The sequence below is a fragment of the Bombina bombina genome, chromosome 3, assembly GCF_027579735.1.
Source record: "Bombina bombina isolate aBomBom1 chromosome 3, aBomBom1.pri, whole genome shotgun sequence".
In the NCBI taxonomy this organism is placed as follows: Eukaryota; Metazoa; Chordata; class Amphibia; order Anura; family Bombinatoridae; genus Bombina; species Bombina bombina.
In genome coordinates, this window is record NC_069501.1 from 893,213,305 (window position 1) to 893,240,572 (window position 27,268).

General features: G+C 40.8%; 1 protein-coding gene across 1 annotated transcript in view; it reads left to right on the forward strand.

Moving 5' to 3' along the window:
- The window catches only part of MYCBP2 (MYC binding protein 2), a gene marked incomplete in the record, with an annotated part of 1,460,675 nt that overhangs the window by 198,536 nt on the left and 1,234,871 nt on the right, over positions 1 to 27,268 (forward strand). Inside the window, 5 exon segments of the mRNA XM_053707907.1 lie at positions 13,376 to 13,529; positions 14,859 to 15,055; positions 16,015 to 16,257; positions 17,470 to 17,541; positions 17,626 to 17,722. Of these exon segments, the coding sequence (XP_053563882.1) occupies positions 13,376 to 13,529; positions 14,859 to 15,055; positions 16,015 to 16,257; positions 17,470 to 17,541; positions 17,626 to 17,722 (763 nt within the window).

Consider the following 27,268-nt stretch of genomic DNA (forward strand, 5'->3'; position numbering starts at 1 on the left):
GTTCAAGGGCCTCTTTTGTTCGTCCAACCTGGACTGTGATCACAATAGATGCAAGTCTTTCAGGTTGGGGAGCTGTCTGGGGATCTCTGACAGCACAAGGGGTTTGGAAATCTCAAGAGGCGAGATTACCAATTAATATTTTAGAACTCCGTGCTATTTTCAGGGCTCTTCAGGTTTGGCCTCTGTTGAAGAGAGAACCGTTCATTTGTTTTCAGACATATAATATCACAACTGTGGCATATGTAAATCATCAGGGTGGGACTCACAGTCCCCAAGCTATGAAAGAAGTATCTCGGATACTTGTTTTGGCGGAATCCAGTTCCTGTCTAATTTTTGCGGTTCATATCCCAGTTATGAACAATTGGGAAGCGGATTATCTCAGCCGTCAGACTTTACATCCGGGGGAGTGGTCGCTCCATCCAGATGTGTTTTCTCAGATTGTTCAGATGTAGGGTCTTCCAGAAATGGATCTGATGGCTTCCCATCTAAACAAGAAACTACCCAGGTACCTGTCCAGGTCCAGGGATCCTCACGCGGAAACGGTAGATGCGTTAGTAGTTCCTTGGTGTTACCAACCTGCTTATATCTTCCTGCCTTCCTGGTTCTTCTTCCAAGAGTGATTTCCAAGATCATCATGGAACAATCTTTTGTGTTGCTTGTAGCTCCAGCATGGCCTCACAGGTTTTGGTATGCGCATCTTGTCCGGATGTCCAGTTGCCAACCTTGGCCACTTCCATTAAGGCCAGACCTTTTGTCTCAAGGTCTGTTTTTCCATCAGGATCTCAAATCATTAAATTTGAAGGTATGGAAATTGAACGCCTAGTGCTTAGTCATAGAGGTTTCTCTGACTCAGTATTTAATGCTATGTTACAGGCTCGTAAATCTGTTTCTAAGAAGATTTATTATCGAGTTTGGAAGATATTTCATGGTGTTCTTCTCATAAATTCTCCTGGCATTCTTTTAGAATTCCTAGAATTTTACAGTTTATTCAGGATGGTTTGGATAAAGGTTTATCTGCAAGATCCTTGAAGGGACACATCTCTGCCCTTTCTGTTTTATTTCACAGAAAGATTGCTAAACTTCCTGATATTCACTGTTTTGTACAGAATTTGGTCCGTATTAAGCCTGTCATTAAATCAATCTCTCCTCCTTGGAGTCTTAATTTGGTTTTGAAGGCTTTGCAGGCTCCTCTGTTTGAGCCTATGCATTCTTTGGACATTAAACTATTGTTCCTTTTGGCCATCTCTTCTGCTAGAAGAGTTTCCAAATTATCTGCTCTTTCTTGTGAATCTCCTTTTTTGATTTTTCATCAGTATAAGGCAGTTTTGCGGACTTCATTTAAATTTCTACTGAAGGTTGTGAATTCAAACAACATTAATAGAGAAATTGTTGTCCCTTCTTTGTGTCCTAATCTGAAGAATTCTTTGGAGAGATCCTTGCATTCTTTGGATGTGGTAAGAGCTTTGAAATATTATGTTGAAGCTACTAAAGATTTCAGGAAGACTTCTAGTCTATTTGTTATCTTCTCTGGTTCTAGGAAAGGTCATAAGGCTTCTGCCATTTCCTTGGCATCGTGGTTAAAGCTTTTGATTCATCAGGCTTATTTGGAGTCGGGTCAGGACCTGCCTCAAAGAATTACAGCTCATTCTACTACATAAGTCTCCACTTCGTGGGCTTTTAAGAATGAAGCTTCAGTTGATCAGATTTGCAAAGCAGCAACTTGGTCTTCTTTGCATACATTTACTAAATTCTACCGTTTTTATGTATTTGCTTCTTCAGAAGCAGTATTTTGTTAAAAAGTTCTTCAGGCAGCTGTTTCAGTTTGATTCCTCTGCTTATGTTTGAGTTTTTTTATTTTCATAATGCGAATAAAAACTTATATTTCTCTTGTAAGATGTATCGAGTCCACGGATTCATCCTTAAGGGACACTGTACCCAAAAAATTTCTTTCTTGATTCTGATTAAGCATGAAATTTTGATTAAGCATGAAATTTTAAGCAACTTTCTAATTTACTCCTATTATCAAATTTTCTTCATTCTCTTGGTATCTTTATTTGAAATGCAAGAATGTAAGTTTAGATGCGGCCCATTTTTGGTGAACAACCTGGGTTGTCCTTGCTGACTGGTGGATAAATTCATCCACCAATAAAAAAGTGCTGTCCAGAGTACTGAAACAAAAAAAGCTTAGATGCCTTCTTTTTCAAATAATGATAGCAAGAGAACGAAGAAAAATTGACAATAGGAGTAAATTAGAACATTGCTTAAAATTGCATGCTCTTTCTGAATTACAAAAGAAAAAATTTGGGTTCAGTGTCCCTTTACTTGTGGGATATTCTCCTCCCCTACAGGAAGTGGCAAAGAGAGCACCCACAGCAGAGCTGCCTATATAGCTCCCCCCTTAGCTCCACCCCTCAGTTATTCTCTTTGCCTACTCTAAGTAACTAGGAAGTGCAGAGCGAGTGTGGTGACAAAAATGTTATTTTTATTTCTCAAGCAAAAGTTTATTTTAAATGGTGCCGTTGTGTACTATTTACTCTTTGGCAGAAAAAGACATGAAGATTTCTGCAAGGAGGATTATTATCTTAGCACTTTGTAACTAAGATCCACTGCTGTTCTCACAAGGGCTGAAGAGTACAGGAAAACTTCAGTTGGGGGAACGGTTTGCATGCTAAGCTGCATATGAGGTATGTTCAGTCTGTTTTTCTAGTCAGACTGTGTTTATTCTAGAAAAGGCTGGCAATATCCCCATGGGGAAAGGGTAAGCTGTAATCAGACACTTGGATAGGAATTTCAGCTTCCTTGAAGGGCTCATTTGTTACTGGTGACACTTTTAGGAAAAAACGTTTTTTGTTTGTTCAGTAAATGATGCAATTATAAAGTTTTTTTGAAGGGACTGAAGGGGTCATTGTGGCTTGTGTTAGGGTTGTTTAACCCACATGGTTAATTAAGAGACACTCAGGTGTTTTTCTAATAGGCCTCAAAACATTGAGTGAGGTGGGAGGGGCCTATTTTCGCGCCTCGGTTGCGCAGTTTCTTTTTCTTAAGAGTCATCCAACTGCTTTTCTAGAGGTTCCTGCTGTGTTTGAGGGCTGTAAAGGAGGTTTTTTCCCCACAAATCGGTCTGAAGGGCAGGTAGGCACCACAGCAGAGCTGTGGCAGGGTGCTGAAAGTCTTTTTTTACCAGTTTTGACGTTTTTTCAATCCGGTTTTGCCATTAAGGGGTTAATTGTTTATTTGCATAGTTGTGCAAAGTTTCTAAGGCTGTAAGATACTACTTTAAAAATTTCGTTAAGTTTACTGCTTTTTTACACTGTTTTGCAGAACTTGTGCCGCTAGCGATTTTCAATGCGCTTCAGGCGTGGCCTCAGCTTGCTGCGGCCAAATTCATCAGGTTTCAGTCTGACAACATCACGACTGTAGCTTATATCAATCATCAGGGAGGAACAAGGAGTTCTCTAGTGATGATGGAGGTAACCAAAATAATCTGGTGGGCAGAGGATCACTCTTGCCATCTCTCAGCATTCCACATCCCAGGGGTAGAGAACTGGGAGGCGGATTTTCTAAGTCGTCAGACTCTTCATCCGGGGGAGTGGGAACTCCATCCGGAGGTATTCGCCCAGCTGATTCAGCTATGGGGCACACCAGAATTGGATTTGATGGCGTCTCGTCAGAATGCCAAACTTCCTCGTTACGGGTCCAGATCCCGGGATCCCAAGGCAGTACTGATAGATGCTCTAGCAGTGCCTTGGTCCTTCAATCTGGCCTATGTATTTCCACCGTTTCCTCTCCTTCCACGTCTGGTTGCCAGAATCAAGCAGGAGAGAGCTTCGGTAATTCTGATAGCTCTTGCGTGGCCACGCAGGACTTGGTATGCAGACCTAGTGGACATGTCCTCGGTTCCACCGTGGACTCTGCCAATGAGGCGGGACCTTCTAATTCAAAGCCCGTTCACGCATCCAAATCTAATTTCTCTGCGTCTGACTGCTTGGAGATTGAACGCATCATTTTTCAAAGCGTGGTTTCTCTGAATCGGTCATTGATACCCTGATTCAGGCTAGAAAGCCTGTCACCAGGAAGATTTATCATAAGATTTGGCGCAAATATCTTTATTGATGTGAATCCAAAGGTTATTCGTGGAGTAAGATTAGGATTCCTAGAATATTGTCTTTTCTCCAAGAAGGTTTGGAGAAGGGATTATCTGATAGTTCTCTTAAAGGTCAAATATCTGCTTTGTCTATTCTACTTCACAAACGTCTGGCAGATGTTCCAGACGTTCAAGCATTTAGTCAGGCTTTGGTCAGAATCAAGCATGTATTTAAACCTGTTGCTCCGCCATGGAGCCTAAACTTAGTTCTTAAAGTTCTTCAAGGGGTTCCGTTTGAACCTATGCATTCCATAGATATTAAGCTTTTATCTTGGAAAGTTTTTGTTTTTAGTTTAGTCTCTTCGGCTCGAAGAGTTTCTGAGCTATCTGCTTTACAATGTGATTCCCCTTACCTTGTTTTCCATGCAGATAAAGGTGGTTTTACGTACCAAACCTGGGTTTCTTCCTAAGGTTGTTTCTAATAAGAATATCAATCAAGAGATTGTGGTTCCTTCTTTGTGTCCTAATCCTTCATGTAAGAAGGAACGTCTGTTACACAATCTTGATGTGGTTTGTGCTTTAAAATTCTACTTACAAGCAACTAAAGATTTCCATCAAACATCTTCTTTGTTTGTTGTTTATTCTGGTAAACGGAGAGGTCAAAGGGCTACGGCTACCTCTCTTTCCTTTTGGCTGAAAAGCATCATCCGTTTGGCCTATGAGACTGCTGGACGGCAGCCTCCTGAAAGGATTACTGCTCATTCTACTAGAGCTGTGGCTTCCACATGGGCTTTTAAAAATGAGGCTTCTGTTGAACAGATTTGTAAGGCGGCGACTTGGTCTTCGCTTCATACTTTTTCCAAATTTTACAAATTCGATACTTTTGCTTCTTCGGAGGATATTTTTGGGAGAAAGGTTCTACAAGCAGTGGTGCCTTCCGTTTAAGGTCTCTGTCTTGTCCCTCCCTTCTTCCGTGTCCTAAAGCTTTGGTATTGGTATCCCACAAGTAAGGATGAATCCGTGGACTCGATACATCTTACAAGAGAAAACATAATTTATGCTTACCTGATAAATTTATTTATCTTGTGATGCATCGAGTCCACGGCCCACCCTCTTTTTTAAGACAGGCATATATATTTTTATTTTTAAACTTTCAGTCACCACTGCACCCTATGGTTTCTCCTTTTTCTTCCTAGCCTTCGGTTGAAAGACTGGGGGGTGGAGCTAAGGGGGGAGCTATATAGGCAGCTCTGCTGTGGGTGCTCTCTTTGCCACTTCTTGTAAGGGATGAGAATATCCCACAAGTAAGGATGAATCCGTGGACTCGATACACCACAAGATAAATAAATTTATCAGGTAAGCATAAATTATGTTTTTGGGTTGTGGATTTATTTTTTTCAGCAAAAAATGGCTGTTATTATTGTATCCCTCCCTCTCTAGTGACTCTTCTGTGGAGTTCCACATCTTGGTTATTACTATTTCATACGTCACTAGCTCATGGACTCTTGCCAATTACATGAAAGAAAACATAATTTATGTAAGAACTTACCTGATAAATTAATTTCTTTTATATTGGCAAGAGTCCATGAGACCCACCCTTTTTTTGGTGGTTATGATTTTTTGTATAAAGCACAATTAATTCCAAATTCCTTTGTTGATGCTTTTTACTCCTTATTTTATCACCCCACTACATGGCTATTCGTTAAATGAATTTGAATTGTGGGTGTGGTGAGGGGTGTTTTTATTTGCATTTTGAGGTTTGGGAAACTGCCCCTCCTGGTAGGATTGTATATCCCATACGTCACTAGCTCATGGACTCTTGCCAATATGAAAGAAATTAATTTATCAGGTAAGTTCTTACATAAATTATGGGGTTTTTTTTAGGTGGTGAGAGTCCATGAGGCCAGCCCAAGTGATTTAGTTTTCTTCTATAAAGGTAGGACGAGTCCACGGATTTATCCTTTTACTTGTGGGATATTATCCTCCTGCTAACAGGAAGTGGCAAAGAGCACCACAGCAGAGCTGTCTATATAGCTCCTCCCTTAGCTCCACCCCCAGTCATTCTCTTTCCCTACTCTAAGTACTAGGAAGGGTAAAGTGAAAGAGGTGATAAAATATTAGTTGTTAATTTCTTCAAGCAAGAGTTTGTTGTTTTAAATGGTACCTGTGTGTACTATTTACTCTCAGGCAGCAGATGGATGAAGACTGCTGCCTGGAGGATGATGATCTTAGCATTTGTAACTAAGATCCAGTGCTGTTCCCACAGAGGCTGAGGAGTACTGGAAACTTCAGTGTGGGGAACGGTTTCATGCTATGCAGCAGTGAGGTATGTTCAGTCATATTTTTCTGGAGAGACTGTGTATTTCAGAAAGGCTGACATTATACCCAGGAGGGTAAGGGTAAGCAGTAATCCTAGAGCTAAAAGAAGGGCATTACTTAGCTTGCATATGGGGCCAATTACAAATATGGTTGACAGTGAGTTGTGCAATAACGTTTTGGGCAACTTTGAGGGCACACATGGCTTAACTTTTGGGTCTCAGAACCCACATGGCTAGTTATAACCGCTCTGGTGCAGTTCTTTGAGGCTGTGGAGACATCGAGTGAGATGGACGGGGCTTATTTTCGCGCCTCAGATGCGCAGTTAGTTTTTCTCAGCAAGCTCTAACTCCTGAGGGCCCTGGTGTATGTTTTGTGACAATTCGAAGCTTTTACCCCACATTTTCGATCCCTGAGGGCAGGTAGGGCCACAGCAGGGCTGTGGCAAGGTGCTGAGGGTGTTTTTTCCGGATCTGGGCCTATTTTCAATCTGGTTTGCAAATTAAGGGGTTAAATGTTAAAATTCCTTGTGGGGCAATCTTAACTACTTATATTGTATCTGCATACAAAATTTTGAAAAATTTGGTGCATGTTTAGGCTGTTTTGCAGAACGTGTATGCTTTTTTTCTCTTAAAGGCGCAGTACCGTTTTTTAAGATTGTTATTTTTTTTCACTAAATAAAGTGTTTTCATGCTTGTTTGTAGTCATTACTAGCCTGTTCAACATGTCTGACATTGAGGAAAGTCAATGTTCAATATGTTTAGAAGCCATTGTGGAACCTCCACTTAGAATGTGTCCCTCATGCACTGAAAGGTCAATAAATTGCAAAGAACATATTTTAGCTAATAAAAGTATGTCGCATGATGATTCTCAGTCAGAAGAGAATCAAGTTATGCCATCTAATTCTCCCCAAGTGTCACAACCATTAACGCCCGCACAAGCGACGCCAAGTACTCCTAGTGTGTCTAATTCTTTCACCCTGCAAGATATGGCCGCAGTTATGAATACTACCCTTACAGAGGTTTTATCTAAGCTGCCTGGGTTGCAGGGGAAGCGCAGTAGGTCTGGTGTGAGAACAAACGGTGAGCCCTCTGACGCTTTATTAGCCATATCCCATGTACCCTCACAATGTTCTAAAGTGAGGAATTTGCTGGCTGAGGGAGAGATTTCTGATTCAGGAAATATGTTCCCTCAGACAGATTCAGATATGACGGCTTTTAAATTTAAACTAGAACACCTTCGCTTATTGTTCAGGGAGGTTTTAGCGACTCTGGATGATTGTGACCCTATTGTAGTTCCAGAGAAATTGTGTAAAATGGACAGATTCCTAGAGGTTCCTGCCTACACTGATGTTTTTCCGGTCCCTAAGAGGATTTCGGAAATTGTCACTAAGGAGTGGGATAGACCAGGTATTCCGTTCGCTCCCCCTCCTACTTTTAAGAAAATGTTTCCCATATCAGATGCCGTGCGGGACTCGTGGTAGATTGTCCCTAAGGTGGAGGGAGCTATTTCTACCCTGGCTAAGCGTACAACTATACCTATTGAAAACAGTTGTGCTTTCAAAGATCCTATGGATAAAAAATTAGAGGGTCTCCTGAATAAAATATTTGTTCATCAAGGTTTTCTTCTCCAACCTATAGCGTGCATTGTTACTGTAACTACTGCAGCGTCCTTTTGGTTCGAGGCTCTGGAAGAGGCTCTTCAGGTTGAGACTCCATTAGATGATATTCTGGATAGAATTAGGGCTCTCAAGCTAGCTAATTATTTCATTACAAATGCTGCTTTTCAATTGGCTAAATTAGCGGCGAAGAATTCAGGTTTTGCCATTTTAGCGCGTAGAGCGTTATGGCTTAAGTCCTGGTCTGCTGATGTGTCATCAAAAGCTAAGCTTTTAGCCATCCCTTTCAAGGGTAAGACCCTATTCGGGCCTGAACTGAAAGAGATAATTTCAGACATCACTGGAGGGAAAGGCGATGCCCTTCCTCAGGACAAAATAATTTTCGTTCCTTTCGAAACTTCAATGGTGGTCCTTCTACCTCTTCCCCTGCCGCAAAGCAAGAGGGGTATTTTGCTCAATCCAAGTCAGTCTGGAGACCTAATCAGACTTGGAAGAAGGGTAAACAGGCCAAGAAGCCCGCTGCTGCCACCAAGACAGCATGAAGGGGTAGCCCCCAATCCGGGACCGGATCTAGTAGGGGGCAGACTTTCTCTCTTCGCTCAGGCTTGGGCAAGAGACGTTCAGGACTCCTGGGCTTTAGAAATAGTAACCCAGGGGTATCTTCTAGATTTCAAAGATTCTCCCCCAAGCGGGAGATTCCATCTTTCTCAATTGTCTGTAAACCAGACAAAAAGAGAGGCATTCTTACGCTGTGTAGAAGACCTATATACCATAGGAGTGATCTGCCCAGTTCCGAAAACAGAACAGGGGCAAGGGTTCTACTCAAATCTGTTTGTGGTTCCCAAAAAAGAGGGAACTTTCAGACCAATCTTAGATCTCAAGATCCTAAACAAATTCCTCAGTATCCCATCCTTCAAGATGGAGACCATTCGGACTATTTTGCCTATGATCCAGGAGGGTCAATATATGACCACCGTGGACTTAAAGGATGCGTATATACACATTCCTATCCACAAAGATCATCACCAGATCCTCAGGTTCGCCTTTCTGGACAAGCATTACCAGTTTGTGGCTCTTCCTTTCGGGTTGGCCACGGCTCCCAGAATTTTCACAAAGGTGCTAGGGTCCCTTCTGGCGGTTCTAAGGCCGCGGGGCATTGCTGTGGCGCCTTATCTGGAAGATATCTTAATCCAGGCGTCAACTTACCAACTAGCCAAGTCTCACACGGAGATCGTGTTGGCTTTTCTAAGATCTCACGGTGGAAGTGAACGTAAAAAAGAGTTCACTTATCCCTCTCACAAGAGTTCCATTCCTGGGAACTCTGATAGATTCGGTGGACATGAAATTTTTTATGACTGACGTCAGGAAATCAAATTTTATCCATCTGCCGAGCTCTTCATTCCATTCCTCGGCCGTCAGTGGCTCAGTGTATGGAGGTAATCGGTTTAATGGTAGTGGCAATGGACATAGTTCCGTTTGCTCGCTTGCATCTCAGACCACTGCAACTATGCATGCTCAAACAGTGGAAAGGGGATTATGCAGATTTATCTCCTCAGATAAATCTGGACCAAGAGACCAGAGACTCTCTTCTTTGGTGGTTGTCACAGGATCATCTGTCCCAGGGAATGAATTTCCGCAGGCCAGCATGGGTCATAGTGACGACGGATGCCAGCCTATTGGGCTGGGGTGCAGTCTGGAATTCCCTGAAAGCACAGGGTTTGTGGACTCAGGAGGCGGCTCTCCTCCCAATAAATATTCTAGAACTGAGAGCGATATTCAACGCGCTTCAGGCGTGGCCTCAGCTGGCATCGGCCAGATTCATAAGATTCCAGTCGGACAATATCACGACTGTAGCATATATCAATCATCAGGGGGGAACAAAGAGTTCTCTAGCGATGATAGAGGTTACCAAAATAATTTGATGGGCAGAGACTCACTTTTGCCATATATCAGCAATCTATATCCCAGGAGTGGAGAACTGGGAAGCGGATTTTCTAAGTCGCCAGACCTTTCATCCGGGGGAGTGGGAACTCCATCCGGAGGTGTTTGCACAATTGATTCAGCAATGGGGCACACCAGAATTGGATCTGATGGCGTCTCGTCAGAATGCCAAACTTCCTCGTTACAGGTCCAGGTCAAGGGATCCTTAGGCAGTACTGATAGAGGCTCTAGCAGTACCCTGGTTGCTCAACCTGGCTTATGTGTTTCCACCATTTCCTCTCCCTCCTTGTTTGATTGCCAGAATCAAACAGGAGAGAGCTTCTGTGATTTTGATAGCACCTGCGTGGCCACGCATGACTTGGTATGCAGACCTGGTGGACATGTCATCTCTTCCACCATGGTCTCTGCCACTGAGACAGGACTTTCTGGTTCAAGGTTCATTCCAGCATCCAAATCTAGTTTCTCTTCGACTGACTGCTTGGAGATTGAACGCTTGATCTTATCCAAGAGGGGGTTCTCTGAGTCGGTCATAGTTATCTTGATTCAGGCTCGAAAGCCTGTCACCAGGAAAATTTATCATAAGATATGGTGTAAATATCGTTATTGGTGCGAATCCAAAGGCTACTCATGGAGTAAGATCAGGATTCCTAGGATTTTGTCCTTTCTCCAAGAAGGATTGGAGAAGGGGCTATCAGCTAGTTCCTTAAAGGGACAGATATCTGCTTTATCAATTCTACTGCACAAACGTCTGGCAGATTTTCAGTTCTGTCAGGCTTTAGTTAGAATCAAAAGAACTGCAACAAGAAGACGACAGCGCACCTTCGACTCAAGGTATAACTTTAATAAATAGAAGATGACACACACTAGTAAAGTAACTTACTAGAATGAAGATAAAAACAGGCCTTTAGTATAAAATGACAGGTAGTTGTAGTCCAAAATAGTAGATGTGGCGGCGTTTGTGACTATCCAAATGAGCTTCCAGCGTTCACACAATACAAACAGTTCCCGGCTGTTCTTAGTGGGGTGTGACTGGCAAGATACGTCACAGGCTGCTTCACAAAACGTCCTTGCAACTGATGCTATGGATCCACACGAAGACCAAAAAGACCTCAACGCGTTTCGCCGGTGACAACCCGGGGCCTAATTTTCACGCCTCAGATGCGCAGTTAGTTTGTCAAGAAGGACAGCAAACTTCAGCTTCGGTTGGGCCCAAACTGAGTGATTGTCTACCGGAGTGATATTGATCAGTTTGTCAGATCCCTGGGGGCAGGTAGGCGCCAAAGCAGAGCTGTGAAGAGCTGCAGGGGTTTGTTTAAGATTTTTCATTAACTGTTTTGTGTTAAATTAATCATTTAAGAGGTTTAATTTGCCCTTGCTTGTGGTGCAATATCCGACTGCAATTTAGGATAGGAATACCTTAAAATCGAACGTTTATCATTTTTAAGCAGATTTGAAAAAATTGTGCGCTTTTTTACTCTTAAAGGCGCAGTAAAATTTTGTTTTACTCAAAAAATAACAACTGGCTGTGGCTCAACACACAAGCAAACAGCAGTAGAAAAAACACAGAGCCATGGGTTCAAATCCCTGCACAACCCCATCAAGCAGAATGGGGTTGTCTTTTAAGGCTCATTCTTGCCATCTATCAGCAATCTATATCCCAGGAGTAGAGAACTGGGACGCGGATTTTCTTAGTCAAACTTTTCATCTTGGGGAGTGGGAACTCCATCCAGAGGTGTTTGCATCATTGATTCATCAATAGGGCACACCGGAATTGGATCCGATGGCATCTCGGCAGAATGCCAAACTTCCTTGTTACGGTTTCAGGTCAAGGGATCCCCAAGCTGTACTGATAGATGCTCTAGCAGTACCTTGGTCGTTCAACCTGACTTATGTGCTTCCACCATTTCCTCTCGTGCCTCGTGTTATTGCAAGAATCAAACGGGAGAGAGCTTCGGTAATTCTAATAGCGCCTGCATGGCCATGCAGGACTTGGTATGTGGATCTAGTGGACATGTCCTCTCTGCCACCGTGGAAACTTCCATTGAGACGGGACCTTCTCATTCAAGGACTGTTCCAACATCCAGATCTAAATTCTCTGCAGCTGACTGCCTGGAGATTGAACGCTTGATTTTATCTAAGCGGGGATTCTCTGAATCGGTCAATGATACTTTGATTCAGGCTCGAAAGCCTGTCACTAGAAAGATTTACCATAATATATGGCCTAAATCTCTTTATTGGTGCGAATCCAAGGGCTTTTGTCCTTTCTCCAAGAAGGATTGGAGAAGGGATTATCAGCTAGTTCCTTGAAGGGACAAATTTCTGCTTTGTCAATTTTACTACACAAGTGTCTGGTGGATGTCCCAGACGTTCAGTCTTTTTGTCAGGCTTTAATCAGAATCAAGCCTGTGTTTAAACCTTTTGCTCCGCCATGGAGTTTGAATTTAGTTCTCAATGTTCTTGCGACTTGGTCCTCCCTTCATACTTTTTTCCAAATTTTCCAAATTTGATACTTTTGCTTCTTCGGAGGCTATTTTTGGGAGAAAGGTTCTTCAAGCAGTGGTGCCTTCCGTTTAGGTATCTGTCTTGTCCCTCCCGTTCATCCGTGTCCTGTTGCTTTGGTATTGTATCCCACAAGTAAGGATGAATCCGTGGACTCGTCATATCTTGTAGAAGAAAAGGAAATTTATGCTTACCCGATAAATTGATTTCTTCTACGATACGACGAGTCCACGGCCCGCCCTGTCTTTTTAAGACAGAATTTATTTTATTTTCAAAACTTCAGTCACCTTTTAGCTTTTCCTTTCTCTTACTATACCTTCGGTCAAATGACTGGGGTGCTGTGGTGCTCTTTGCCACTTCCTGTTAGCAGGAGGATAATATCCCACAAGTAAGGATGAATCCGTGGACTCGTCGTATCGTAGAAGAAATCAATTTTATCAGGTACGCATAAATTTCCTTTTTTGGAATCTTTGCCTCCTAGTATTGGGCAGAAGTTAAAACCCAAAAGTAATTGACTTGTGGACCCTCACCACCTTGAAGAAAATGAATTTATCAGGTAAGCATATTTTTTTTAGTTTTTTTGTTAAAAATTCATTGATATTTATCCACCCTGGTCAGAAAGTTACATCACTTGTGTTTATAAGCAATGAGCGGCCTTATTGTATGTTTTTGGTATTCAAGCGGTCAAACCACTGTTTTTTTTGTGCGTTTAAATCATCAAGTAAAACCAATGTTCTATGTGTGCACACACCATTAAAATTAAACATTTCAAGCCCCTAAAGGTTTTGGAAGTTCCTAAACTTGTTGACCATTGATTTAATATATGTGTTTATCTAAACGTATGGACCTTTTTATCTAGAAATGTAAGGACTGTGTTTATTATCCAATACTATAACAAAGTTAATATTCTTTTTTAGATAATTGAAATTGGTTTATGTGAAGTTTTTGAGCTGATCAAAGAGACCCGTTTTTCTCATCCGTCATTGTGTTTGAGGAGCTTACAGGCTCTGTTAAATGTGCTGCAGGGTCAGCAGCCAGAAGGACTGCAGTCTGAACCTCCTGAAGTATTGGGTAAGCTTTTAACATAATGTGAGAATATTAGCAATGCTGTAATTTTCCTATGCTTTAGACTTTGCACCATAGAGCTATTGTGTTTATATCCATAATCATTCTGAAAATTTGAGTCTGGCGTGTGACTTATGATATAATAGCAGTTTTTTCTGGCTTTACTTGTGTCTTTAACAAAAACCTCTATATCCTTCATGTCTGACTGCAGTTTGACTATTTTACACACAAAAACAAAAGCCCGGTCTTGGCAAATCCAGGTGAAAAGGGGCCCAACGGCACCTTAAGATTAGGCCCTGGTTTCGAGCCCCCAAGACACCCATGGGTGCCTTCCACTTCATGATACCAGACACAGCTAAACTGTTTAGCCTTATGCGACTGGATCTTTTCTAGGCCTCCAAGCTGGGAAATATATATGAAACACTGGCCACGCCCTCTCTCTAATACTTCCCAGAAATCCTCTCTACCAAGCATGAGGAGGGGTGGGGAGTGAGTTAAGGTCACTTGATTTCAAGTGCGATATTTGCGGCTGTGCAGTTTAGCATGTCTCCCTGAAAAAGACGCACTCAAAAGCTATGCTGGCTCATAGATTTTGAAGAAATTTGTTAAGCTCTGGAAGAATCCTTTTTTGTTGAACAGCTGTGGGATAGACTATAGAGGAGCTTATATGTGTCTGAAGTACTATATGCCAGCAGTATTGCAAGAACACTTTTAACAATGTTATACATTTGCAAGGGCACTAGATAGCTGCAGTGTTTACTGACATGTGCACACTACTTACTTAGGTATGTTCTTTCACAAAGAATACTATAGCTATGAAGCAAAGTTTATAATTGAAGTAATCTTGAAACTTTTTTAAAAAAAAAAAAATGTTATGCTCTTTCTAAATCACAAAAGAAAAATGTTGGGTTTCATGTCGTTTTAAGAACATTTGCTTTCATGTATCATTGTCTTTAGCACTAGTATCTTTAGTACCTCCCGACATCCCAATTACATACACTGCTTAGGTCTTGACTACCCTAGTACTGTGATTTGATTGTGCTGGGCATCCAAATATACAACACATTGTAGGACAATATACAATGCCAGGCAATTGCCCCCTTTCCTTAGTAACAGATTCATGTTGAACATAACATGGCTGATATTTTGTTATTGTATTACATACTCACTATAGAAGAGAAAAACCCACACAATACAATATAACTTGCTAAAGAGAAACACTAAGATGGTTTCATATTTACAGTTGAATTAGGTTTGTGGAAAACTTTAGCAATACATAGCAATAATATATTCAATTTTACTCTCAATTCCTTATGTTTGGTGTTTTGTCCACAGAATCTCTTCTCCAGCTTATCCTAGAAATAACTGTTCGCAGTACAGGAGCAAATGATAGTACTGGACAATCGCTGAGTGCAGTATCCTGTGCCTGCCTCTTCAGCATGGTAGTAGCATGGGGAGAAACTGGAAAAACATTACAAGCTATTTCTGCTATTCTTACTAACAATGGCAGCCATGCTTGCCAAACTGTTCAGGTAATTTTATTAGGAGCTGAAAAAAAACTAGCTCTTTTACAATATTTTAGTAGCCTTGGTACTGATATTTTTTTGTGCTTTTGTTAAAATTTTACCTATCTTTTTTGCAAAGCTTTATTTTGGTTAGTGTTATCCCTGTCTTTAATTTACTATTAAAGGACCGCTAAACACAGTAGAATATCCTATTCAGTAAATGCATAATAACACAATGCAAAAGCACCTAGTTTGATTTTCAAATGAGTAGTAGATTTTCTTTCGGACAAATTTCAAAGTTAATTTCATTTTTCTTCCCACTGCATTATGTGACGGCCGTCATCCAATCACAAAATGCATATAGTATATTCTGTAAATTCTTGCACATGCTCAGTAGTAGCTGGTGCCTCAAAGTGTGCATATAAAGAGATTGTGCATATTTTGATAATGGTAGTGAATTTGAAATTTGTTTAAAACTGTACTCTAACTGAACCCATGAAAGTTTAATTTTGACTTTAGTGTTCCTTTAAAGGGACTGTCTACTCTGAAATTTTAAAAAGATAACATCATTACTACTCATTCCCCAGCTTTGCACAACCGACCTTTGTTATATTAATATACTTTATAACCTTTAAACCTCTAAATTTCGGGCTGTCTCTAAGCCACAACACTGCCTCTTATCTCTGCTAGTTCATGTGTGCTATATAGATAACATTGTTATATTAATATAACTCTGCTGGTTATGCAAAACTGGGTTATGGGTAGTAAAGGGATTATCTTTCTTTTAAACAATTAACATTTTGGAGTAGACTGTCCATTTTTAATGCCTTTTTAACTTGTAAATGTTATAAATTATATAACATTTTTTTGTATTTTTTGTTTCATATCCAATTGAAGTGTTAAAAGAAACACTAAATTTATTAGGATTAGAATCTTTCTTATATGTGTGTACTTATACATTTTTTTTCTTCTTTCATTTTAACCAGGTGCCAACCATTTTAAACTCTCTGCAGCGTAGTGTCCAGGCAGTTTTGGTGGGCAAAATTCAGATCCAGGATTGGTTTACAAATGGAATAAAAAAAGCTGCTTTGATGCAAAAGTGGGCTCTGAAAGAAATTCATTTTGATGAAGATGACCAGTGCCTACTTCAGAGTGATGGTTTCTTTCTTTATCTGTTATGCAAAGATGGCCTTTACAAAATTGGTTCTGGTTACAGTGGGACAGTGAGGGTAATAAGTGTATTTAAAATATTTATAAAATCTTTTGCATGCCTGTTTGTGTGTGTGTGTATCGGTTTAATATCTATATCTGCCTGAGTACACAGAGAGGAAGGGTGTTGTAAAGTAATGAGGGTCTTAGGTGAAAGCTACATGGAAGGGTGCCAATAGTTAGTATAAGAATAGTATAGTTAGAATGAAGAATACAAGCAAGCAGGAGCCATAAGTACACTTAAAGGGATAGTAAACCCAAATATTTTGTTTCATGATTCAGATAGAGCATGCAATTTTAAGCAACTTTCTAATTTACTCCTATTATCAAATTTTCTTTGTTCTCTTGGTATCTTTTTTGAAAAAGCAGGAATAAAAGCTTTGGAGCCGGCCCATTTTAAGTTGAGAACCAGGGTTGCGCTTGCTGATTGGATGGCTAAATGAATCCACCAAGCGGCAAGCCCTATCCAGGGTACTGAACCAAAAATAGTCTGGCTCAAAAGCTTTCGTTCCTGCTTTTTCAAAAAAAATATACAAAGAGAACTAATAAAAATTGATAATAGGAGTAAATTAGAAAGTTGCTTAAAATTGCATGCTCTATTTGAATCACGAAAGAAAATATTTGGGTTTACTATCCCTTTAAAGTGTATGGTAACATGTTATACGTCTACAAAATATTAGTCTTCACAAATATCTATACATCAGGGAATATTACAGTACCATACAAATGGCTACATGTGCATATACTTGTGTATACCAAGTTGCACCCACACATAAGTGAAACAAAATGATGGTGCTTATATAATTCCCTATGCTTGTGGAGTATGTTACTGCTTACCATTAGATCTATGGGAATTGTCCGTATTCACAAGTCTGTTCCTAGAGAGGAGTTGTTCAGAAACAGGCACTTCATGTTAGTTTCAAAATCTTTAACCTTTTCTTTTATAACTTCTGAGTTAAATATATCTGTAATAGTTTCAAATGGTCTGACATTTTTTTTGTGTGTGTTAAACTACCTATCAGGGTGATTGTAGGACAGTGGTTGTTTAAGTACGGTTAAATTCAGAGCTTGATAAAATTAGTACCTTTTTAAATTGGGTAAAACTGGTTAGTATATTATAATTTTATCAAACTTTGAATCTGTGTATATGTGTAGAGAGATCTAAGCTAGAATATAAAATCTATGGCAATTGATTATTTGGTTCCTTCACTTCTTTGCACTTTTTTTTTCAGGGACATATATATAATTCTACGTCCCGTATTAAAAGTAGGAGAGAGAAGAAATCTTGGTTAGGTTATGCTCAGGTAAGGAAAATCCGTTTTAGAAATTAATTTTAGGCAAGAGTTTTTTTTCCCCTCCAATTGACCCATGCCTTTTGTCTTCTTCAGGGTTTTTTGCTATACAGAGATTTGAGCAATCACAGCATGACAGCCATACGGATAAACCCAGAATCATTGGAACAAGATGGAACTGTAACAGTGCCAGGTAGGTGGTGAAATATTTAAATTTTCTATTTCTTTCATGTAAGTGGCAAGAGTCCATGAGCTAGTGACGTATGGGATATACATTACTACCAGGAGGGGGCAAAGTTTCCCAAACCTCAAAATGCCTATAAATACACCTCCCACCTCACTCATACCTTGGTTTTTCAAACTTTGCCTCTCGTGGAGGTGGTGAAGTAAGTTGTTTTATTTTCTTCTGTGATAGGCGCTTCTAATCATATTGAAGCCCAGTTCCTCTCAAAGTACAGTGTTTGTCTGAGGGATGTAAAGGGAGTATTGCCTGATGACGCCATGTTTTCACCTATGGGAAATCTATTCTAAGGCTCTCTGTAAATCGGTCGCAGGGTTTCATCTGCTGCCTCCCTTTACAGATCGACATTATACTCCTCTGCCATTACCTCTGCTGATATGTTTCAGTACTGGTTTGGCTGTCTGCTATATGTGGATGGGTGTCTTACACAGGAAGTATATACTTTTATTATATAAGACACTCCGCTATGGATTGGGCACTTTTTAAGTAATGTTATATATTGTTTGTATACATGCCTTGAGTCAGTAATTCAGTGCTCTTTTTTAGCAGCTTTATTTGTTGCTAAATATTTGTCAAGGTTGGTTGAGTCTGTAAAACATACACGTTTTTTTTTATTTTTTTTAATATAATTTATAAATTAGGATGCTAAGTATTATGTTAGCCTCATGGAATGTTGAATCACATTTTATGCAGCTATAATAGAAGTATCCATTAGGCTTTATTTTTGTTCATTTTGTTTTTTTGTATATACAATCAAAATTCTTACCTGCATTTTAGAGTGATAGGTGTATTGGAAATCCTCTACAGCTTTGCATGTCGCACATGTGATGCTATTTATGTCATAGGGCGACGTGTTGTGTGCCATTTTTTTTTTGCTCCAAAAATGTTAATTTTCCTGCCAAAATTTGTTCCCACCAAAATTGCCGTTATAAGCTCCGCCCCGAGCTCATTCAGTGTTCTCAGTAAACACTTAGAGGCTTTCTTGCAGTATTTTATGAATCAGTTTTCTTTTTTATATCTTTTTTTACTCTGTTTCCCATTCTCTCAAGCTTGTTGCACACATACACACACATATATGTGTGTGTGTGTGTGTATATATATATATATATATATATATATGTATATGTGTGTGTGTGTGTGTGTGTATATATATATATATATATATATATATATATATATATATATATATATATATGTATGTGTATATATATGTGTGTATATATATGTGTGTAACATATATATGTTATTCCATTTCAGTCTAAATGTACATAGCATTACTGCAGAAATGTAAGATTGTATTGCTACAGCTATAGAGAAGGCAATGACTGCTATTTTGACTTCAAATAAATGTAAAATATTTTTACATCATTTTCCTAAACGTGAATTAAGTTCTGACCTTCAGCATACTGACGTATCCTCTACTGATGGGGTCTCCTCTGATTCAGAGGATGCCATGTCAGAGACTGATATAAAAAAAATCTTATTTTTTATTTAAGAAGGAATATATTTGTTCTTATAGGAAGTTTTGTTTACTTTGGGTATTGAGAAGTCTAAATCTCCTGATGATAAAGTGAATAATTGTCTAAATTCTGTATTGAAGTTTTAGGTCTCATGATTGCAGCATTGGACGTCATCCTTTTTACTTGTTTTCTTATGAGACCTCTACAGTTTTGCATGTGGCACCAATGGTGCAGGGATTATACTCGGTTATCACAACCGATATACTTAAATCCCAACTCTCCACTCTCTCTGATTTGGTGGTTATACCATCACCTTATTGTTTAAAGGGCCTCCTTTGTTTGTCCTACCTGGACTGTGATCACAACAGATGCACATCTCTCAGGTTGGGGGGGGTGTCTCTGACAGCACAAGTAGTTTGGAATCCTCAAGAGGCGAGGTTATCAATCTATATCTTAGAACTCTGTGCTATTTTCAGAGCTTTTCAGGCTTGGCCTCTATTAAAGAGAGAATCGTATATTCGGTTTCAAACAGACAATGTCACAACAGTGGCATATGTCAATCATCAAGGGAGGGCTCGCAGTCCCCTAGCAATAAAAGTAGTATCTTTCTCCTGTTAAGTGTAGTCAGTCCACGGGTCATCATTACTTATGGGATATTAACTCCTCCCCAACAGGAAGTGCAAGAGGATCACCCAAGCAGAGCTGTTATATAGCTCCTCCCCTCTACGTCACACCCAGTCATTCTCTTGCACCCAACTAATAGATAGGATGTGTGAGAGGACTGTGGTGATTAAACTTAGTTTTTTATATCTTCAATCAAAAGTTTGTTATTTTAAACGACACCGGAGTGTGTTGTTTCCTTCTCAGGCAGAATTTGAAGAAGAATCTACCTGAGTTTTTTGTATATGATCTTAGCGGACGTAACTAAGATCCGTTTGCTGTTCTCGGCCATTCTGAGGAGTAAGGTAACTTCAGATCAGGGGACAGGTATGTTGCAGTATATTATTTTCTAAGGAATGGAATTGACTTTGAAAATACTGCTAATACCGATATAATGTAAGTACAGCCTTAAATGCAGTAGTAGCAACTGGTATCTGGCTGACATGTATATATGTTAACACTTAAGTATTTCTGGGGAATGGCACTTCACTGGGAAAATACTGTATGCATATAACTTTTAGCCTAACTTGCAGTGTGAGCGACTAGCAGCAGGCTTTTTAATGACATTGCATATATTAGATTTTAAACGTTTACTGGCATGTTAAATCGTTTAATTATCTGAGGTACTTGGTGAAAATTGTTTTGGGCTTTATTTTCCACATGGCTGTCGTTGTTTTAAATTAAAACAGTTTACTGAGCTTCCCTCACTGTTGTAGTGTGAGTGGGAGGGGCCTATTTTGGCGCTTTTACTACGCATCAGAAATTCAGTCACAGTCTGTCTTTTTCTCCCTGCATGATCCAGGACGTCTCCACAGAGCTCAGGGGTCTTCAAAACTAGTTTTGAGGGAGGTAATCACTCACAGCAGACCTGTGAGACTGTGCTTGACTGTGATAAAAACGCTTATATTGTCAATTGTTATACGTTTTTTTCTGACATTAAGGGTTAATCATCCATTGCTAATGTGTGCAATCCTTTGCTAAATTTGGTTTATATAACTAATCCGGTTCATTGTTATTCAACTGTGACAGTTTTTGTGTGCTTCTTAAAGGCACAGTAACGTTTTTACATATTGCTTGTAAATTTAGTTGAAAAGTATTTCCAAGCTTGCTAGTCTAATTGCTAGTTTGTTTAAACATGTCTGACACAGAGGAATCTCTTTGTGCAATATGTTCAAAAGCCAAGGTGGAGCCCAATAGAAATTTATGTACTAATTGCATTGATGCTACTTTAAATAAAAGTCAATCTGTACATGTTAAGCAACATTCACCAGACAACGAGGGGGAAGTTATGCCGACTAACTTGCCTCACGTGTCAGTACCTGCATCTCCCGCTCAGGAGGTGCGGGATATTGTAACGCCAAGTACATCAGGGCGGCCATTACAAATCACTTTACAAGACATGGCTAATGTTATGACTGAGGTTTTGTCTAAATTGCCAGAACTTAGAGGTAAACAAGATCACTCTGGGATGAGAACAGAGTATACTGATAATGCTAGGGCCATGTCTGATACTGCGTCACAATATGCAGAGCATGAGGACGGAGAGCTTCATTCTGCGGGTGACGGATCTGATCCAAATAAATTGGATTCAGACATTTCAAATTTTAAGTTTAAGCTGGAAAACCTCCGTGTATTGCTAGGGGAGGTGTTAGCGGCTCTGAATGATTGTAACACAGTTGCAATCCCAGAGAAAATGTGTAGGTTGGATAAATATTTTGCGGTACCGACGAGTACTGACGTTTTTCCTATACCTAAGAGACTTACTAAAATTATTACTAAGGAGTGGGACAGACCCGGTGTGCCTTTCTCACCCCCTCCTATATTCAGAAAAATGTTTCCAATAGACGCCACCACACGGGACTTATGGCAAACGGTCCCTAAGGTGGAGGGAGCAGTTTCTACTTTAGCTAAGCGTACCACTATCCCGGTGGAGGATAGCTGTGCTTTTTCAGATCCAATGGATAAAAAGTTAGAGGGTTACCTTAAGAAAATGTTTGTTCAACAAGGTTTTATATTACAACCCCTTGCATGCATTGCGCCTGTCACGGCTGCGGCAGCATTTTGGTTTGAGTCTCTGGAAGACACCCTTGACTCAGCAACATTAGATGAGATTTCACTTAAGCTTAAAACCCTTAAGCTAGCTAATTCATTTATTTCTGATGCCGTAGTACATTTAACTAAACTTACGGCTAAGAATTCCGGATTCGCCATTCAGGCACGCAGAGCGCTGTGGCTAAAATCCTGGTCAGCTGATGTAACTTCTAAATCGAAACTACTTAACATACCTTTCAAGGGGCAGACTTTATTCGGGCCCGGTTTGAAAGAAATCATCGCTGATATTACGGGAGGTAAAGGCCATGCCCTGCCTCAAGACAGAGCCAAACCCAGGGCTAGACAGTCTAATTTTCGTGCCTTTCGTAATTTCAAGGCAGGAGCAGCTTCAACTTCCTCTGCTCCAAAACAGGAAGGAGCTGTTGCTCGCTACAGACAAGGTTGGAAACCTAACCAGGCCTGCAACAAGGGCAAGCAGGCCAGAAAGCCTGCTGCTGCCCCTAAGACAGCATGAAGTGAGGGCCCCCGATCCGGTAACGGATCTAGTGGGGGGCAGACTCTCTCTCTTCGCCCAGGCTTGGGCAAGAGATGTCCAGGATCCCTGGGCGTTGGAGATCATATCTCAGGGATATCTTCTGGACTTCAAAGCTTCTCCTCCACAAGGGAGATTTCACCTTTCAAGGTTGTCAACAAACCAGATAAAGAAGGAGGCGTTTCTACGCTGTGTACAAGACCTTTTACTAATGGGAGTGATCCATCCAGTTCCGCGGTCGGAACACGGACAAGGGTTTTACTCAAACCTGTTTGTGGTTCCCAAAAAAGAGGGAACCTTCAGACCAATATTGGATTTAAAGATCCTAAACAAATTCCTAAGAGTTCCATCATTCAAGATGGAAACTATTCGGACAATCTTACCCATGATCCAAAGAGGTCAGTACATGACCACAGTGGATTTAAAGGATGCTTACCTTCACATACCGATTCACAGAGAACATTACCGGTATCTAAGGTTTGCCTTCCTAGACAAACATTACCAGTTTGTAGCTCTTCCCTTCGGGTTGGCTACGGCTCCAAGAATCTTTACAAAGGTTCTGGGCTCTCTTCTGGCGGTACTAAGACCGCGAGGAATTTCGGTAGCTCCGTACCTAGACGACATTCTGATACAAGCGTCAAGCTTTCAAACTGCCAAGTCTCATACAGAGTTAGTACTGGCATTTCTGAGATCACATGGGTGGAAAGTAAACGAGGAGAAGAGTTCTCTCTTACCACTCACAAGAGTTCCCTTCTTGGGGACTCTTATAGATTCTGTAGAAATGAAAATTTACCTGACAGAGGACAGGTTAACAAAGCTTCTAAATGCTTGCCGTGCCCTTCATTCCATTCAACACCCGTCAGTGGCTCAATGCATGGAGGTAATCGGCTTAATGGTAGCGGCAATGGACATAGTTCCTTTTGCACGCCTGCACCTCAGACCGCTGCAATTGTGCATGCTAAGTCAGTGGAATGGGGATTACTCAGATTTGTCCCCTACGCTGAATCTGGATCAGGAGACCAGAGATTCTCTTCTATGGTGGCTTTCTCGGCCACATCTGTCCAGGGGGATGCCCTTCAGCAGGCCAGACTGGACAATTGTAACAGACGCCAGCCTTCTAGGTTGGGGCGCTGTCTGGAATTCCCTGAAGGCTCAGGGATCATGGACTCAAGAGGAGAGTCTCCTTCCAATAAACATTCTGGAATTGAGAGCAGTTCTCAATGCCCTACTGGCTTGGCCTCAGTTAGCAACTCTGAGGTTTATCAGGTTTCAGTCGGACAACATCACGACTGTGGCTTACATCAACCATCAGGGAGGGACAAGAAGTTCCCTAGCGATGATGGAAGTATCAAAGATAATTCGCTGGGCAGAGTCTCACTCTTGCCACCTGTCAGCGATCCACATCCCAGGAGTGGACAACTGGGAGGCGGATTTCCTAAGTCGCCAGACTTTTCATCCGGGGGAGTGGGAACTTCATCCGGAGGTCTTTGCCCAAATACTTCGACGTTGGGGCAAACCAGATATGGATCTCATGGCGTCTCGCCGGAACGCCAAGCTTCCTCGTTACGGGTCCAGGTCCAGGGACCCGGGAGCGGTCCTGATAGATGCCTTGACAGCACCTTGGACCTTCAGGATGGCTTATGTGTTTCCACCCTTCCCGATGCTTCCTCGTTTGATTGCAAGGATCAAACAGGAGAAAGCATCAGTGATTCTAATAGCGCCTGCGTGGCCACGCAGGACCTGGTATGCAGATCTAGTGGACATGTCATCCTGTCCACCTTGGTCTCTGCCTCTGAGACAGGACCTTCTAATTCAGGGTCCTTTCAAACATCAAAATCTAATTTCTCTGAAGCTGACTGCATGGAAATTGAACGCTTAATTTTATCAAAGCGTGGATTTTCAGAGCCAATAATTGATACCTTAATACAGGCTAGGAAACCTGTTACCAGGAAAATTTACCATAAGATATGGCGTAAATACTTACACTGGTGCGAATCCAAGGGTTACTCATGGAGTAAGGTTAGGATTCCTAGGATATTGTCTTTTCTACAAGAAGGTTTAGAAAAGGGTTTATCTGCTAGTTCGTTAAAGGGACAGATCTCAGCTCTGTCCATCCTTTTACACAAGCGTCTGTCAGAAGTTCCAGACGTTCAGGCTTTTTGTCAGGCTTTGGCCAGGATTAAGCCTGTGTTTAAATCTGTTGCTCCGCTGTGGAGCTTAAACTTAGTTCTTAACGTTTTACAGGGTGTTCCGTTTGAACCCCTTCACTCCATTGATATCAAGCTGTTATCTTGGAAAGTTCTGTTTTTAATGGCTATTTCCTCGGCTCGTAGAGTCTCTGAATTATCAGCCTTACATTGTGATTCTCCGTATCTGATTTTTCATTCAGATAAGGTAGTTCTGCGTACTAAACCTGGGTTCTTACCTAAGGTAGTCACTAACAAGAATATCAATCAAGAGATTGTTGTTCCATCATTGTGTCCTAACCCTTCTTCAAAGAAGGAACGACTTCTGCACAATCTAGATGTAGTCCGTGCCCTGAAATTTTATTTACATTTACAGGCAACTAAAGATTTTCGACAAACTTCTTCCCTGTTTGTCGTTTATTCTGGACAGAGGAGAGGTCAAAAAGCATCTGCTACCTCTCTATCCTTTTGGCTTTGTAGCATAATACGTTTAGCTTATGAGACTGCTGGACAGCAACCTCCTGAAAGGATTACAGCTCATTCTACTAGAGCTGTGGCTTCCACTTGGGCCTTTAAGAACGAGGCCTCTGTTGAACAGATTTGCAAGGCTGCAACTTGGTCTTCTCTTCATACTTTTTTCAAATTTTACAAATTTGACACTTTTGCTTCTTCGGAGGCTGTTTTTGGGAGAAAGGTTCTTCAGGCAGTGGTTCCTTCCGTATAGAGATCCTGCCTGTCCCTCCCGTCATCCGTGTACTTAGCTTTGGTATTGGTATCCCATAAGTAATGATGACCCGTGGACTGACTACACTTAACAGGAGAAAACATAATTTATGCTTATCTGATAAATTCCTTTCTCCTGTAGTGTAGTCAGTCCACGACCCGCCCTGTTTTTTTGAGGCAGGTCTAAATTTTTAAATTATACTCCAGTCTCCACTGCACCCTATAGTTTCTCCTTTCTCGTTTGGTTCTTGGTCGAATGACTGGGTGTGACGTAGAGGGGAGGAGCTATATAACAGCTCTGCTTGGGTGATCCTCTTGCACTTCCTGTTGGGGAGGAGTTAATATCCCATAAGTAATGATGACCCGTGGACTGACTACACTACAGGAGAAAGGAATTTATCAGGTAAGCATAAATTATGTTTTAATACTTTCATAGGCGGAATCCAATTCTTGTCTAATCACTGCGATTTATATACAGGTATACCTAACTTTACAGCACTTCACTTTACAGAGCTTCGCTAATACAGTGCTTTGTGGAGCTCAAGTTCAACCTCCAAGGATTTTGAAACAGTGTTGTAATCATCTTGAGATAGCGAGAAAAGTGACTGGCACCATTTTGTTTACAGCATTACAGTGCAATCTGTGTCTCAATGTTATAGTCTGGCAAATTTTACTATAGTAATTGTAACTATTTTACAGATACCGTATTTATTGAATAATAATTGAATACTGTGCTGTGCTAGTGTTAAACTAAACGTAGCACTATTGCACCCCTAATATATGTTAGTTCAAACATGTTTTCAAGTTTTTAAACACACTGGCAAGTGAAAAGAAAGCTAAATCTGCTTTGTTTCACTTTAAGGTGGTTTTCACTTTACAGCAGGGCTCCGGTCCCTAACCCGCTGTATGAGCGAGGTATACCTGTACCAGGTGTAGACAATTTGGAAGCGGATTATCTCAGTCGTCAGATTCTACATCCGGGGAGTAGTTTCTCCATCCAGATGTGTTCTATCAGATTGTGCAGATGTGGGGTCCTCCAGACATGGATCTGATGGCCTCTCGTCTAAATAAGAAACTTCCCAGATACCTCTCCAGGTCCAGGGATCCTCAGGCGGAAATGATGAATGCTCTAGCAGTTCCATGGTTTTACCAACCTGCTTACATTTGTTCACCTCTAGGAGTGATCTCAAAGATCATAATGGAACAATCTTATGTGTTTCTGATAGCACCAGCATAGCCTCACAGGTTCTGGTATGCGAACCTTGTCCAAATGTCCAGTTGCCAGCCTTGGTCACTTCCTATAAGACCAGACCACCTGTCTCAAGGCCCAGTTTTGCATCAAGATCTCAAATCTCTAAATTTGAAGGCATGGAAATTGAACGCTTAGTTCTTAGTCATAGACGTTTCTCTGACTCAGTAATTAACACTATGATACAGGCTCGTAAGTCTGTTCAAGTACGATTTATCATAGGGTTTGAAAAACCTATATTTCTTGGTGTTCACTCATGATTATTCTTGGCATTCATTTAGAATTCCTAGGATTTTACAGTTTCTTTAGGATGGTCTGGTTAACGGTTTGTCTGCAAATACTTATAAAGATCAAAAATTTGTCCTTTCAGTCTTATTTCATAGAACGATTGCTGAGCTTCCTGATATTCACTGTTTTGTTCAGGCTTTGATTCGTATCTAGCCTGTTATTTAATCAATTTCTCCTCCTTGGAGTCTTAATTTGGTTTTAAAGATTTTGCAGGTTTCTTCTTTTTGAGCCTATGCATTCTTTGGATATTAAACTACTTTTTTGGAAAGTTTTATTTCTTTTGGCTATCTCTTCTGCTCTCTTGTGAGTCTCATTATCTTATTTTCTATTAAGATAAAGCTGTTTTGC